This window comes from Acomys russatus, chromosome 25 (assembly GCF_903995435.1).
Source record: "Acomys russatus chromosome 25, mAcoRus1.1, whole genome shotgun sequence".
Lineage (NCBI taxonomy): Eukaryota > Metazoa > Chordata > Mammalia > Rodentia > Muridae > Acomys > Acomys russatus.
Window position 1 is genome coordinate 43,849,410 of NC_067161.1, and position 16,128 is coordinate 43,865,537.

Below are 16,128 nucleotides of genomic sequence, written 5' to 3' on the forward strand. Positions count from 1 at the left end.
TCTTACAAACAAACAAACAAACACCCCAAATAACATCATCAACAACAAAAGCTCAACATTTTTGTTGAGAACTTCCTTCATACATGAACACAGTATCTTCATAACCCCCACCCCTCTCTCCCCCTCAGACTCCCCCCAGGTCTCCCCAGATTTATGCTATCTTCTTTAATGCCTATATTTTGCATGAATATACACAAGTACATATGCACATATGCATACACAACCTACTAAGTCCATTTAGCTTTGCTCATATGTACACATGTCCAGGGCTGACCAATTGGGGTGGGCCATCCTATGTGGGAGCTCATCCCTGGAGGAAACTAACTCTGCCTCTATTAGCAACCATTGATCCACCCTGTTTCGGCAGCCACTCATCACCTGTAGTTTTTCATCTGGGGTGGAGCCATGTGAATTTTCCCAGTCCGCCTTGGCATGCCAACCGGTGTTGCCATGCTGGTCTTGTTCATATCATTGAGATCTCATGGGTGTGTTTTCTCTACCTAGGTGAGGTTGTCTGGTCACCCCCACCCCTAGAATCCTAGGCCTCTGGCTCTTTCCATCTTTCTCCATTTTCTGTGGATTTCCCTGAGCCATAGATGTAGAGGTTGCACTATGGGTGCATTAGTTGGTCCTTTATTCTCTGCATTTTGGTCACTTGTGGGTCTGCGGTGATCTTCATCTAGATAGTAGAGACAGCTACAAAATGTAAATGTGCTCAGTGTCCCGAGCTACACATGAATATGCTTAAGACGGTGCACTTTGCAGTATGTGTATTGTACTGGGATTAAAAAAAAATACTTGGCACTAAAAATTACTTGTTTATTTGATATTCAAGTTCAACTTGGCTAGCGTCCTGTGTACTGTTTGCAGGGGTTACAAATAAACGAAATAGTAAGATGGGTCATCTCAAAGGAGCCCTGTGTCCTGAGGCCACCCTCTTGGGTCTCTGCTTCTGCCTTTTCATTACAAGGAATAGAGAGGGTGGGGACAGGAAATGAGACCCTGTTCCTTAGTGCAGCCACCCAGGCAGGCTCTGTATTTCCTTATAAACACATGTGGGCTGTGTGCCCGTGGACAGGACAGCTCATCAATCCTCTGGGCTCAGTTTCCTCATTGATGACCCCTGACTTTCCTTTTCCAGTTGCAAAGCACTGTGAAGCTATACTGTTGCACTGTGTCCTGGTATTAACGTGGTTTGGATATGTTTCTGTCATAGCAAAATCTTTTCCCCCCTAGGGAGGCCTAGATACTTATTTGGTCATAGGCAGCTTAAAACAGTTGCATATATATATATGTGTGTGTGTGTATATATATGTATATATATGCCCCTTTAATCTGCCGGTAAATGGGACTTAGAAGAAAATACAGCTTCATTTTTGCATCACCAATTAGGGTTTTATGTACATTCATCAAGATCCCTGGGAGTGGTTTTGAGATTTCCCTTGGATATCAAAATCCACAAATATGAAATCCCTTATATAAAATGATTCGACACTTGCATATAACCCACTCATATCCTTCCATGTACCTTTCATTCATGAATAGATTACTTATAACCCTATGCAATGTAAATGGTTGTTACATTGTCTTTATTGTTTAAGGAATAAGAAGATGGAGTATGTGTTTCGCATGAATATATTTTTTTCCTGAATACTTTAAATCTGCGACTTACTAAATGCACTTGCAGGCTCCCAGATATAGAGGGTTGACTGTACTCAAAGTTATGTTTTCAACTGGCTGGGATCAGAGGAGAGTGATTAAAAGTGGCTGATAGGTAACTTCCGATGTCTCCGGGATCTGTGTGGTAGATATTTGGCCCAGTATGGCACTCAGAACAGCACTTACACTGACAGCAGTCATTAGCCAGTTGAAATAATGATTTCCTGCCTTTCTGTAACCTATTCCCTGTTTTACCCTTGAGTACCACAGAGGCAAATCCTTGGGATACTATTGGTCAAATTGGTGGGTAGTTGCTCTTGGGAAAAGCAACTTTCTAAACAGAAACATGGTAGAAGAAATCTCAAAGGGGAAGAAAGAAACTGGTACACTAAACACTGGCATCTTATGTCCAGCCAAACAGAAACAAAATGAGAAGCAAACAGTTATTTAGGGGCAATGTTTCCACAAGCAAACAGAGAAGACACGCACAGCTGCTATTTCCAGAAGCATGCCTAATAGTTATGTTTATTTATGCAAATGACATGCTAGGTAGCAGTGCTCTGGGAGCGTGATGAGCAAAAAGACAGGCAGCTTGAAGACCGCATGCAAAATGACACACAGGCATGTTCTATGAACATAGAAGACCAGGAAGACCAAGTCTGCAGTGACGGGTCAATGAAGAGGAACTCCTCCACTTTGCGATGATACTGTATTTTTTCCTTTCTGTTCTCTTGACTCTTTTTTTTTTTTTTTAAATCAGTGCCCAGAAAGGGCGTCTGCGACAGTTTCAGGGTCACAGTTTACATGGCGAGTGTCACATGACATCGTCTTTATGTCTCATTAAGGTTTGGAAAATTACAGTGTTCTGACTTTAGACCCGATAGGTTTTTCGCCTAGAGCCTTGAGATGACGTTTTATTTTGGTGAATGCCCCCTACTGAGCTATGGAAGCAGGTTGGGCGGAATCCTAGATACTAGATGCTCTTTCCTAAACTCTAAAAAGTAATTCTCAAGACTAAAGTAAAAGGTAAAAAGTCCTAGCTAAGTCAAGAGACTTTTTTTCCCCTCACATTTGCTTTTGACAAAATACCAGTGTTTATAATTTTTCTTCCTTTAAAATATTGTAGTTGGCATACATTTATGTATGTACATATGAATACTTATGTCAGAGAGAAAGAGAAAGAGAGAGAAGAGAGGAGAGAGAGAGAGAGAGAGAGAGAGAGAGAGAGAGAGAGAGAGAGAGAGAGAGAGAAAGAATTTACTGGTAACTCAGGATTATACTTAGTCTTTGGGTTATGGACTACAGGGTGCAGGCAATGGGCGTGGTCCTGGCATGGTACTGGAAGTACTCAAAGATGCCGATTTCCTTGCTGTAATAGGTACTTCTGACATGGTCCCTCTGCATCCCCTACATCTCCAGTAAAACTCCACGAGTGCGCAAGCCTTTGAGACAGCTGAGGACAGGCTGCAGGCATGTGCCCTCCGACCTAACCATGCTCTCCCTCCCTCCCGCAGCCTTGTGAATGAGGTTTATGAGGTGGACGACACCATCCAGACTCTGCAGCAGCGCCTGAGGGATTCTGAGGACAGCCTGCAGTCCTTGGTCCACACCAAGGCCGCCATGGAGCATGACTTGGCCGTGAAAGCCAACACCCTGTACATCGACCAGGAAAAATGCATGAGCATGCGCAGGAGCTACCCCAGCACCCTCCGGCTGATTGGCTTCTGTTAGGGCCCTCCTGGGAAGAGTGGGTTTTCAAACTCCTAAAAAAAAAAAAAAAAAGAAAAAAAAATGGTAGACGAAAAGCATTACCTCAGCATCTAAATGAGTGCTAATGTAGTCACTATTAAAGGGTTGTGTTGACAGAAAGACAGCACGCCTGTCTTGGATGGCCTTTCATATGTGTCTAAACCTTAATATTGTGTTTACTGGGTTTATGGGCTCTGGAAATGAAATAAGGAAACCTTGTCAGTCTACAGGAGAAGGCAAATAGGGGTTGAATGAGTCTCAACATTCTATATGTAATATGAATGAGCTGAAAATGAAGATCGTTTTATCCTTGGGGTGACCAGATCAGGGGTCATAATGGTATAATTGACGCTGAATGTTTCCTAAAGACCTGTGTGTTAAAGTCCTTGTCCCCAACATGATGCAGTTGGGACTTGGTGGGACATTTAAGATAGAGTGCGGTGGCGAGCCTCAGACTTGGAAAATGATTGTGAGACGCCAACCTCATCCCTTCCTCATCCCTTCCTCATCATGTCCTTCCTGCCCAGGAATTCTAAGCCCCTTCTCAGCATCACCAGGCACTCTGACATGGGAAGCCACAGCCAAAAGCGGCCTCTTCTCTCATTTCTCACTTTCTCCTCCTTCTCTTGGTGCCTCTCTCTGCATCTCCAGGTGCTTGCCCTGAGGGCATTGTCCATCAACATTAACATTAACGTTAACATTAACATTGACCATCAACTCCAGAGCTCATGCTCTCCCCCTCCCCCTGGCCTTTCTTAGCTCATGCCCTCTCTCCTTAGAATATCAGCTAGTCAATTTCACAAAACATTTTCAGATTCCAGAAGGGTTGATGTACAGACAATAAGCTTGTGCACTGGCTATTTTTGTGGCTTCAAAATAACATTTTAGAACCAAATTATAGGTTTTTATCTTGTTCCTTCTACTTCTGGTGGAACTAGATATCTCAATATTTCACAGTGAGAGTTAAACAAAATGTCATAATTTTATGAGTTTTATAGCCTTAAACTTACATATCTTTTATTTGTTATGTGTTTGGGGCAAAATTTTTTTTTTTTTATGAGCTGTATTTTTTTTTAACTTGAAGAATACAGATGTACACAGTCCTTTCACTTAGGTCGATATTCCTGGCATTACAAGAATGTGATGGTAAGGAAAAAATGTAGTTCAGACAGAAAAAGGCCTAGTTTTCTTATTTTGGCAAACTGTGGGCAAGACTAAATTCTGTAAATAAACATTTGGGTTTTAGCCTGAAGCATGGTAGCTACTTCATGACAAAGGTAACGGACAAAGCACTGCTGAAGACTACAGGCAGCCTCCACTCCCAGTATACTCTCATGGTTAAGAACCTCAGGGCTGGAGAAGATCAGCACATGACCTGCCTCTATCTGTTTAAAACTGTCTTTAATACGATGGGAGTCTGGAATGGTCCCTGGCCTGCCAAAGGCATCCACTTACCCCAGCATCATTCAAATTTAGAAATGTGTGTAATTGCCCCTAAATAGCCAAGCTGCCTATAATTTTAGTAATTTCCACTTATGTCTCTGGAGAATGTTATTATAATCACCTCTCACCTGGCACTTCTGCCTCCTGAGTTCCTGCTATAAATAAGTGGATGGTGGGGGCTGGATTTAAGTTAGGTTATTTATTTTTTTTTATTTTGCATTGAGAACAGGGATGGACTTCCCCCCTGTGTGTACGGGCTAATCTAGAGTGGTAGAACTGTTGTTCATCTTGTGACTCGCGTCTTCCAGCCTCCCCTCTCCAAACCTCAGCCCTTAATAGGTCCTAGCTGGGCTGTATGTACCACTGTCTCTCACTGCCGAGACTAGCCACTTCCGCCTAGTACTGATAATGAATTCGGAAACTTAGCCTGACAATTATTCGTGCACTCTTGGGGAAGGGAGATAAGGCTCAGACACTGCAAATTGACTTCACTTTGCTGATGAGCCCTGGCTCACTGGCAACAATTAATTACCTGTGTCATTGAATTGAGAAAGATCTTGAGGTCATGTAAGAACTCAGGCCCTTATGAATCCAGAGGTCCAAACGAGAGTGTCATCGCAGGGGGTCCTGGAGGGTGGATTGTCCACACAGTCACCCACCTTCTCTAAATGGCTCTGAACTCTCGCTCAGCTCAGGTCCTTACTGGTCAACTGTAAAGGATTCTACTGTGTGATGGGTGGCCTGCTGGGGACCAACAGCACTACAGGAGATCCCAGCCAAGTGTGAGTAGACTGAGGACTATACAAAAAAAAAAAAAAAAAAAAAAAAAAAAAAAGAACAAACACCTATTTTCAAACATTTCCCCTTCCTATAATGTGAAGGCCAATTTTGCAGTGATATATCTTGTACTAGGTTCTGGTCACTTCTGGTCACTGACACACAGGACATCTCTTTGATTTCCACAAAAATGAGGCCCTGCTTGCCTGGCAACCTGATCCCTAGAAAAACCTACATATTTTCTAATATGAAAAATCTGCTTTTGAGAAATGTCCTCTTATTACTAGACAATTGTCTTCATTTCCTGACCCCAGCATATTCCACGTGTAATGCGAAGACAGAGAGTCTGAAAACTTAAAGGAGTGGAAAAGGATTTAGCTGAAGACCCAAGAGCACCTCGGGTACGTGGCCCTGTGAGATATTGAAAAGTGCCAATGTTATGTGACACTGCTGTGTGGGGCAGAAACTTCTAATGCATGAATACAGTGGTTAAATAAGATGTTACGGGTCTTACTGTTCAGAAAGGAAGATGTGGATGGAGATGCTGGCCAAGCTGGAGACAGTGCACCACATTTCTTTTCACTAAGACTCACATGCCCCACCCATGGGTGTTTCTGCTCTATAAAGGAATGGGTGGCAGAAGCAGTGCTGTTCCTGGTCCTCAGAAGAGAGAGCAAAAAAGTCACCCGCTGGGTGTGTGCTTCTGAGCTACACAAAATGGCGATTTAATCCAGTCTTCTTAACTGAGATGTTTTAACCAAAGACAAGTGACTGATTCTATTGTTTTGTTTTTGTGGTTGTTGAGGGTTTTTTGTTTTGTTTTTTGTTTTTTTTTTGTAAGAAAAAAATTGAGAGCACAAGTCAGGCTAGATAGATACCCCAGTATCTGCAGACTGGTCCCATGGCTTTCTGCAGACATCAGTTCATGGATGCTGAACTGACATCACATTTACACGCAACTCATCTGCATCCTTCCATGTACTGTCATCTCTAGGGAGACACGATGCCCAGTCCAGTGTGAAGACGGTAAACAGCTGCTGTGCTGCACTGTGTGTGTGTGTGGCGGGGAGTAAGGGCAAGAAAGCGGTCCGCGTGTTTAGTGCAGGTGCAGTTTTAAAAATGTTTTCGGTCCGTGGTTGGTTGATTCCACAGATGAAGAACTCACAAGCACAGGATGCAGGCAGTCTGTAAAATATAAAATAACTTTCATCTAAGAAGGCCTTTTCACAATGCAGACATGAGGTGACCACATATCCGTGCTTGCCAGGGAAAGAGCTGGGGGTGTATTAAACTTTGTCAGCTGGGACCGATTCGAACAGTCATTACTGCTCCCTATCAAGTTTTCCCAGCATTCTATCTTCCTGTTCCTTGTGGGTAAGTAGATCCATGTGACTGAATAGAAAGAACGTGGGTTGCTTTTAGGAGAATGTATTCAATCACCAGCATTAGACCCTCCAAAATTCTACTCCTTTTGAAATAGAAGCAGGAACCTTTGAGCTATGTCTTGAGTAACTACAGTAAGTTGAATTTACCAGATCTGTGTCTGTGTAACACAAGAAGGAAGTGTATCTCTGCACTTTTAAGCACTTGGTTCTTTTGTGCTATTTGTTACCTATCCTGACTAATACGGCAGTCAGAAAAAAACAAAAACAAAAACAAAAACAAAACTGCTGAGGGTAGGAACCGAACTGTGAATTATCATTTTCACCATGACTTTTAAACTCTACTTCCCCAGATTCAGGCTGTAGTGGCGACTAAACAATTGAGCCTGTGCCTACTTCTAGCCTTCGAAATAGTAAGCTAAGACTAAACCTTTTGCCCTTACTTAGGTCGTAGGACAAGCTAGGATCTTCAAAGCACAGAACACCCAGCCCATTAGCGGCAGTGTTTTAAGGTCTGAGAGCCTAAGCGAGTTACTTGACTGCTAAACTTCTTAAAAGCTGGAGAGCTGGGACTCAGAACACTTACCAGCTTACCAGCTGAGCCAGGAGACATTCCTTTAACTTCCTCACTATGACTTGCTGTCCTGGAAACAGTCAAGAAGAAATAACAGCAGACAGAAGCCAGCTTCGGAGCTGGGGAAACACCGGAGAGAGCCTGGGAACAGGGAGCAGGCTTAGAGTAAGCACAAGTGTCTGGCCACACTGAAGGAGGTTGCAGCCACTCTGCTTCAGCCAGTTACTGCCACGTGGGAATGTGTCGCTGTGCAGCTGGGACATCTGTACCCCCACTGTAGAGGTTATTCAAGCTCTAGTAAGAGAGAGACAAGAGATCCGAGGAAAGATGGGGGAGGCGGGGCAAGACCGAACTACAGCTGTGATCATTTCAGATGCTTATTTTTTACAAAGCACCGTAAGCATAACGGTGGGGCAAAGGGATCCAGTTTAGATCTGTTGCACATGTTTTTTACATCCACGCTTCAAATTGTACCACTCATGGCCAAATTGTACACAGGTACGCAGTGGGAAAGGTACTGTGATGTGCTCTTAATTCATTGTACAAGTAAAATGGTGCCGTTGATAACAGGGTCTTGGATCATTTAGGTGAATTAACTTTATAAAAGCAATTTAAAGTGTATGATTCTTGGAAATCAAGAAATATGCCCTAGCCTGTAGCACCATACACATCCATCCACAGCAGAAGGAATGCTTCACAGTGTAGTTTAATTCTATTTATAGAGACGAAAGAAGCTCGACTCTCTGGTTTACAAACTTTGAGGTGACAACAGAATGCAGGGACCAGGGAGCTGCAGTCCTTGGCTAACCACAGTGTGTGAAGGGCTGTGTGCAAGCCACAAGCCAGCAGTGCTGACAGATGAATGAAGGATGCTATGATGTACAGATGCATCCATGGCGAGAGGATAATTGGGGATGAATAACGGTAGACTGCTGTTCCTGACACACTGACAGGGAAAAAGCAAAACATGCATCTGGTCAGCAAACCAGCCCAGGGGTGGTTAACTACACTGGTTCACAAAGTCCAAGCTCAGGAGAGTGGGCTCGTGAAGGATGTCACTCAGCCAGCTGTTTATGGTCAACTTTTAAATGTTAAAATATGAGTGTATATTTCTGTATCTTAAATGTTAAACAGATACTATGAGTGCATTTGGTTTTGGAAACCCTGGTTTTTAATTGAGCGTTACATTTTACGGTCAAGACAAGTAACTTATGTTTTGTATTTTAGTAGTATGGAAAGCTATAGATAGCACAGAAGCATGCTTTTCTTTTAAAATAAACTAGTCAAATTATACAACAGAATAGATGTTAAAAATTACTGTTAAGAACAATTTTTAATAAGATAAATGACTTTTGCGATGGTCTTAGGTAAAATTTATGTTAACTTTTAGATTTAGGGACTGTATTTTAAGCACTACAAAGGTAAAGCAAAGAGACTGAAAGACAATGTCACAGAGTTCAAAGGCTTATCTCAGAAGGTGGTGTGCTGGGATTTTTTTCCTTTGCTCTTATGTGCTTTTAATTTTCTAGAATATGCTTATAATAATGATAAAAGTTAAGTTTACAAAATATTTTGACTGAATAAGCCAAAATACAGACAAGCAAGAAATGTTGCAGCAGAGGCTCAGTTCTCGCCTCACTCTCACCCCACCCTGTATAGTTTTCCTCCAAGTTAATTACTATTACTACTTAGTGAGACATTCTTGCTGTAAAAACTATTTTAACACCAAGGACATGGCTCTGGGAGTAATGGTTCTTGCCGCTGAGCTTGACCTGAGTTCGAGCCCAAGGCCTACATTGTGAAAAGAGAGAAACCAACTTGTGTAAGTTGTCCTTTGGCTGTCACAAGCACTTAATGGCAGGTACACACCTACATCTACACACACACACACAACCTTCCCCTAAATCAAATCAATCTCCCCCCCCCCCTTCTCTCTCTCTCTCTCTCCCTCTCTCTCTCACACACACATACATACACACACACACAGTAATATGATTTAAAAGCCCATTTTTATTACTTTTTGCATCTACCCTATGCCTTTCAGAGATTAAAAACTAGTAGGACTTTGAGAAAGATGCTAATCATCAATGAAGATCCCCAAGAATGCATAATGCTTGTCACATCCGGTGGACAGAGGAGACCATCCTGCTGAGACCCTGAGGTCTCATCTTCTTGCATGGCTGAGTCAGATGCCATGGGTGGAGCTGAGCTGCATGGGGGAACTGTGGTGTGCTCCCTTCCAGGGTCATCTTCCTCTTGTCCACACTAGCTAGTTCTCTGACGATGTGTTGTGTGGAAAATATTTCAGCTATTTCTTTTCTCCCAATAAATGCATTTTTTTTTTTATCAGCTATGCTCTACATGTTAGCATGGTATTAGACCTCGGGGACAACAATGATGACATCATGGTGGAATGAACCCCGCTCTCTCGGAGCTTACAGTCAGTGGAAGAGACTGACGTCAGCCAGCCAGGCTGGTGAAGAGCTAAATTAATTACGAGAACGTGTAAGAGACATCGCATCTTGGGGTGCTTTTCTGAAATTGTCATTTAAATGACTATCTGAAGGGTACCAAGTCAATATGTGACATGGTGGTAGAGGGACGGCCCCGGAGGGTAATCTAGGCAGAGACAATTGTAAAGATGCATCATATTGTATAACTATTACCATGAGTCAGGTGAGCATGGTCCCTGTACAGGTGAGCAGGACCCTGGACTCACAAAGAGTTGTCACAATCTAAATGTCTTGTGGGTTTTGAGTAAAGAGAGCCACATTTTGTTGTTGTATACTGCCCTCAAGTATAGCCGATCCTGGACATAGGCGTCTGATCTTGACATAAATCTAAACTCCTTAAAAACACTTTTTAAAAAGATCTGTTAGTATATTTGGTTGTGTGTGGGTGCGTGTCTGCATGTGGATACGTGCTTGTGAGTGCAGGTGCCTGAGAAGCTGGAGGCCAGAGCTATCAACTCTCCTGAACTTAGAGTTATGGACTCTTCCCAGCTGCCTGATGGGGGTGCTGGGACCCGAACTTCGGTGTCCTCTCATAGAGCAGCCAGTGCCCTTAACTGCTTAGCCGTCTCTCTAGCTGTACCACAGAGGTCCGGATGGGAATAACAGAAGACATGTCGATTGCCCTCAAGAAACCTGGGGCATGGCTACCAATGTCGAATCCAGCCAAAGGGTTTATTGCAAATAACGTGATGGAAATATCTAGAAGAGGACAGTGCAAAATGGACGGAGAGATGGGTATTCCTGTAATAAAGTGCCTTGATTGGAATAAACTGTGCTACCTTAATGCTTCCCCCTGTCCTCCGAGCTAAATACCACCCCCCCCATCTTTCCTTTTCAACATAGAGGTCTTAAACCCACCCCTTCAATCTTAAGCCTCAAGACAACTTTTATAATTGCTTTTTATTTTTGATTTAACCTTTGAGGTTCTTGCATCAAAAAGGGCAACTTTTTAATAGTAAACTTTCCCCTCTTCCTTCTTAGCATCCATGGGCCCAGCTGACTGCAGTGAGAGATGCTTCTGTTACTTATTGCAGCCCACTAATCTAATTTCACAGGCACACTGGAGCGCATCCCAGAGGAGCTTGGCTGTCTCCTCCACTTACTTCAGTCGCATCTCTATTGTCTGTGAGCTACGACTTCTGTGTATTTCCCATAAACGCTGTGCAATGATGTCATTGGCAGCAGCATAGTGCTTGTGGTGGTGGCCTCGTCCCTTGGTGATCTCCATCATTTTTCTGCACCGAGAGTAATGTTCTATACCTTTTCTGTCTGGAACGGTAGCCATGAGTAGTTATTGGCACATCAGGGTTCTATGCAGAAGCTTAAGGTAACAAAGCCCTGCTAAGCCGAGCAGTAGTTCAAGGTCCTAGAGCCCAAATAGGACAGCTCCTGCATGACTCTGGACTCATTGCTTCCTGATGATATTTTCTCTATACGAGGAGTAGGGCTCATACGATGCTTTATTTGAACATGTTTTTTATAGGATATCAAGTAAATATAGCAAATATTTGGGTGACCTCAAGAAATCAAATTATTCCACTGGGTCACAAATGCATGATCATTAAGAGAAGGAGAAATACTTTGATGACATCCACAAGCCAAGGAGACAAGAGAGCTCTTGTGTTGACCTTCGAGAGAGCTGCTGTACAAAGGGAGAGCCCTTCAGGCCACATCCCCGGTGCTGGCCTCTGCTTTTTTGCTGCTCTGATAAAATACTGTGACCAAAGCCACTTGGGGGGAGGAAAGGGTTTATTTTGTCTTACAGTTTACAGTCCATCACCGAGGGAAGTCAGGGCAGGAACCCAAGGCTGGAACCTCGAGTCCGGAACTGAAGCAGAGACCATAGGAGAACACAGCTTACTGGCTTGATCCTTCTGCTTTGCTCAGTGTGCCCTGGCTATTTACCCAAGGTTCACACTTCCCACAATGATCTGGGACCTTCTGTATCAATCATCAGCCAAGAAAATGCCCCCACAGACATGCATACAGGCCAATGTGAAGGCATATATTTTCTCAGTTGAAGTCCTGCTTCCTAACTCTAGCTTGTGTCAAGTTGACAAACAAACAAACAAACAAATAAACAAAAAACCAACAACAACCAAAAAAACCACTAACCAGCACACAGGTGCCACTGCTGTCACTGTACAATATGCAGTGCTGGTCCTGCGTATTGATCACTGAAGGGTCATTAGTAATTGACACACACCGGAAATCCCAGTGCTGATGCTTCTGAGTCTTCAGGTTTAGTGGGAGTGGTTCTAAATAATGAGTCTGAATCCACCCAGCTACTAAGAAGTCATGACCTCCCTGATTAAAATCCAGTCTTTTTAAACCTGACCATTAGTTAGGGTCACAGGGCTAGGATGTGTGCTGTGTACCAACACCAGTGAGACATCTGAACTCTCCCAGTGGGTGGCAGAAAGCTTTTAATAAACAGGAAGTAGGAAGGAAGGATCTCCTAGTGGAGTTAGAGTAGAAAAAAGGGTCTCACACCAGCAGTGAGCCAGGAGTGTTGGGGACAGTGGTGGCCTCGTGATATAAAAGAGAGGAACTCTTCTGCAAGTGCCCAGGGAGGCAGGTGATTGATTTCAGCCTGGGAGGATGTTGGTTTGCAGCAGGCACAGCTGCAAATGCTCTGAAGATTTTTTTAAATGATGTGGGCTGTGAGATAACTGACCTCTTCCTCATGCTGTGAAGATCTGGAGAGAAGATGGCTAAGTAAGGCCCGTGTGCAAGGTCCCCCAGTCACATCTCAGGGGAGAAGAGTGCACAGAAGGCTTGTGCTAATCAAGAGCAAAAGACAGAATCTGCCTCCAGATACAACGCAGAAAGGCCCAAGGCAATAGTGGAAGGAGGGAGGGACATGGGTGGGTCCGGGCAGTGCAGTGATAGGGATCACTTGCAAGGGTCACCCGAAGTTGGAGGTCAGAAACAGACATGAAGAAGGTCACTGAGAACTCCTAACTGTTTTCATTAGGTAGCGCAGAGCAGCCAGTTAATGGAAACTCAGGGAAGGGGGAGACCTGCAAGGGCTATAGACTCATGGGCTGTGAAAGAAAAACAAACAAACAAACAAAAAACCCCAAACAACCAGCCAGAACAACACACAAAGAGGTCGATGAAGTTTCTTCCACAAGGAGAAGCCCTGTCCTTATAAACACAGATCTAGACGTTAAGTAATGCTGCAGGAGTCGTTGTGCTGGGCAGAGATGAGAACCTTGGTAATAGGGTGAACATTATTAAGATAAAGCTTCCACTCTCTTTCCAAGGGAACGTCTGGCCACATTTATTTGGTTATTCCAGAGACAATATGCATTGACTATGGAAATTAAACTTAGGGTGGGTGGGTCAATCAATGTAATGGGAAGTCATCTCCCCCACCCCCCACCCCCAGCCGAAACAGTCTCACATATGTGTGCAGAGCCAATAAATGGTTTCCCAACAGTCAGGGAAAGGTGGATTAGTCCAGAATTGGATATTAGAAAAACAGGAAAAAAATCCTGACTGCATTTAATGTTGTGTTTGAATGTAAGAACTGCAGATTTAAAAAATAAAAACAAAAACAAAAACAAAACCCATAAGATAATGTAAAAATGGCATAATAGTCTGAGCAGGTAAAAAAAACTTAACATTTGAATGTATGGGCTTAACCACAGAGCAGAAGCAAATGCTACAGGGCATGTGGCTAGCATCTGCTAGGGAACCTTCTACATGTTCCTTGTCCATTTAAATAAACACCCAGAGGGAGGGGACGAGGTGCTGAGCTAAGGCACTGAATGGCCTCTGCTCCACACTTCAGGATGCTGTCAAGTTCTGTGATATAATTCAGGTGCTGCCTACCCCACCCCCTTGTCAAGAAAATCAGCTACCTCTTTCTCTACTATTTAGAGAAAAGAAGCAAGTATTGAGAGGAAGTAAAATTCTCAGCATTTGTCCTTAATGTTCACCTCTTGAAGAAGTTTTGAAAACCTGTTAGATGAGAATGGGGAGATTGCTCAGTCCATAAGAATAAAGACCTGAGCTTGATCCCAGAAACCCACATAAGGAAGCTGGGCTTGGTGGACGCTTGTCTTAGTACTAACGAGGTGGAGACAGGCGGAGCTCAGGGCTCTCTGGCTGGAGAAGCTAATGGGTGAGCCTGAAGCCAACAAACACATTGTATCGAAAGCCAATGTGTGCAGCACATGAGGAACTATACCTCTGGTCTACACACACATACACACACCACACACCACACACACACACACACACACACACCACACACCACATACACACACCACACACCACACACATCATACACATTCACAGAGAGATTAATTAATTCATTTTTATCTAAAAACTGCTAAATATTCACCCAAATGGGCAAACCAACATAATTTAAAGGGTTATAATTGACCTTGTTAATGGCATGTAGTAATGCTTCAAAAACAAAACAAAATGAAGCAAACAGCAAAACTAATCAGTAGACAATAATGGGTACCGCTTGACTCTGGTTTTCAGTTGGAGCGTGCATCCTTCGTCTCTGCATCATAATTAGTGTGAAGAATGTTGAACACCAAGTATTGAGAAGAAGTGTGGGGGAGCAGGCGCCTTCATTTCATGGCACTGCCCTTCATCAGTGCCCACGTAGCTAGTTCCCAGCATCCGAACGCAAGGCCCACCATCCACTCCCGGCCACGGGTCACACAACGGTTGTTCACTAGAGGAAACACATCTTTTCCTACACCATGGTTCCAGCAGAAAAAAAAATGTCACCAAGTTATTCTAGAAGTTTCTTCACCAATAGGCGACGTATGTGTTCCTTAAGGTTCATGTTTGGGAGCTGAGTTCCCAATGTGTCAGTGTTGAGAGGTGACGGCTTTAAGAGGCATGAGTAGACCATTAGTCATGGATGGATTAACGCCATTTTTGTAGAAGTGGGTTTGTTTTAAAGGTAAGCCCTACCCTTTTCTTGGGCTCTGCTTTCACCTGATCTGAGGCACCACATTCTTGGACTTTCTGGCCTGAGGAATCATAAGCCATGACATTTTTGTTCATTATATATTGCCAGGTCTATGATATTTTGTTATAGCAACACAAATAGAGTGAGATAGTAATTTAGTCAACCATGAACCCAAACAGTTCTATGTCATGTGACATTGCTCATTATGTACTATGCATAGGCACACAGATCATGTTATTAATACTCTGTAGTTTCCAACTTATGCCAAACAGCTAAAGAATTATATTAGCATCACTCAGGTTATGCTAAGTTATGTTATAATAACAATCCCCAAATCTTTGTATCTAAGGCTAGCCTTGAACTCACAACTCTTCTCCCTCCCATCTGCTTCAACCATGGATATATGCAAGCACCATGAGCTCTCTATACCTTATTCAGAAAATTTCATGTACAACTCAGATCACCTATATATTTTGTCACCCACTTCCAATACTTCTTGTTAAGCAGATCACGGGTACCACAATTGACAACAGCCCTGATGCATCGATGCAAAGCTCAGATACTATCTGGATTTAAGAAGAGTCTGTAGAGTTAGAACGAGAGGTAGAAGCTTCCTTCCTGGTCCTGACCGGATATTTGAAGTCTGCAGACTCACATTGTGAAGTCTCAATAGTGAGTGAGATGGAGACAGGTTGGTTATGGAGAAGACAGTGTGGCTGCAGCACTGGTCCCCTTCCTTCAGAGGCAGAGCTCTTGACCAGTTCTCTGCATCTCTGTTGTGTAGGTGGTCTGTTGATCGATCACCCAGCCTCCAGTCCTGTAAGGCAGTCGAATAAAAGCCTCTTTGGAAATCAGAGGCTCCTGGGTTTCTTTGAAAGGAATGTGAGTCACTTTGGGAGGTGGACTGCACTTGAAACTTCCGTTCTCCTTTCCAATTTTTCCCTCCATTTGGGGTCACTCATTCATTGCCAAGACTATAGTACTCTTTTCTGTGAAGGGGGTATGGGCTGAGCTGTGTCACCTCAGAAGTCACATGACGACAGTTCGGCTGCCAGTCCCGCAGGATGTGACTGAGTTTGGAGACAGAGC

General features: G+C 43.5%; 1 protein-coding gene across 1 annotated transcript in view; it reads left to right on the plus strand.

The window, feature by feature from the left end:
• Positions 1-3,390, plus strand: part of Tekt3 (tektin 3) — a 30,243-nt gene extending 26,853 nt beyond the window's left edge. The window contains exon 7 of the mRNA XM_051167699.1: positions 3,174-3,390. Within this exon, the coding sequence (XP_051023656.1) occupies positions 3,174-3,390 (217 nt within the window). The remainder of the gene's footprint in view (positions 1-3,173) is intronic.
• Positions 3,391-16,128: the final 12,738 nt, after the last annotated feature.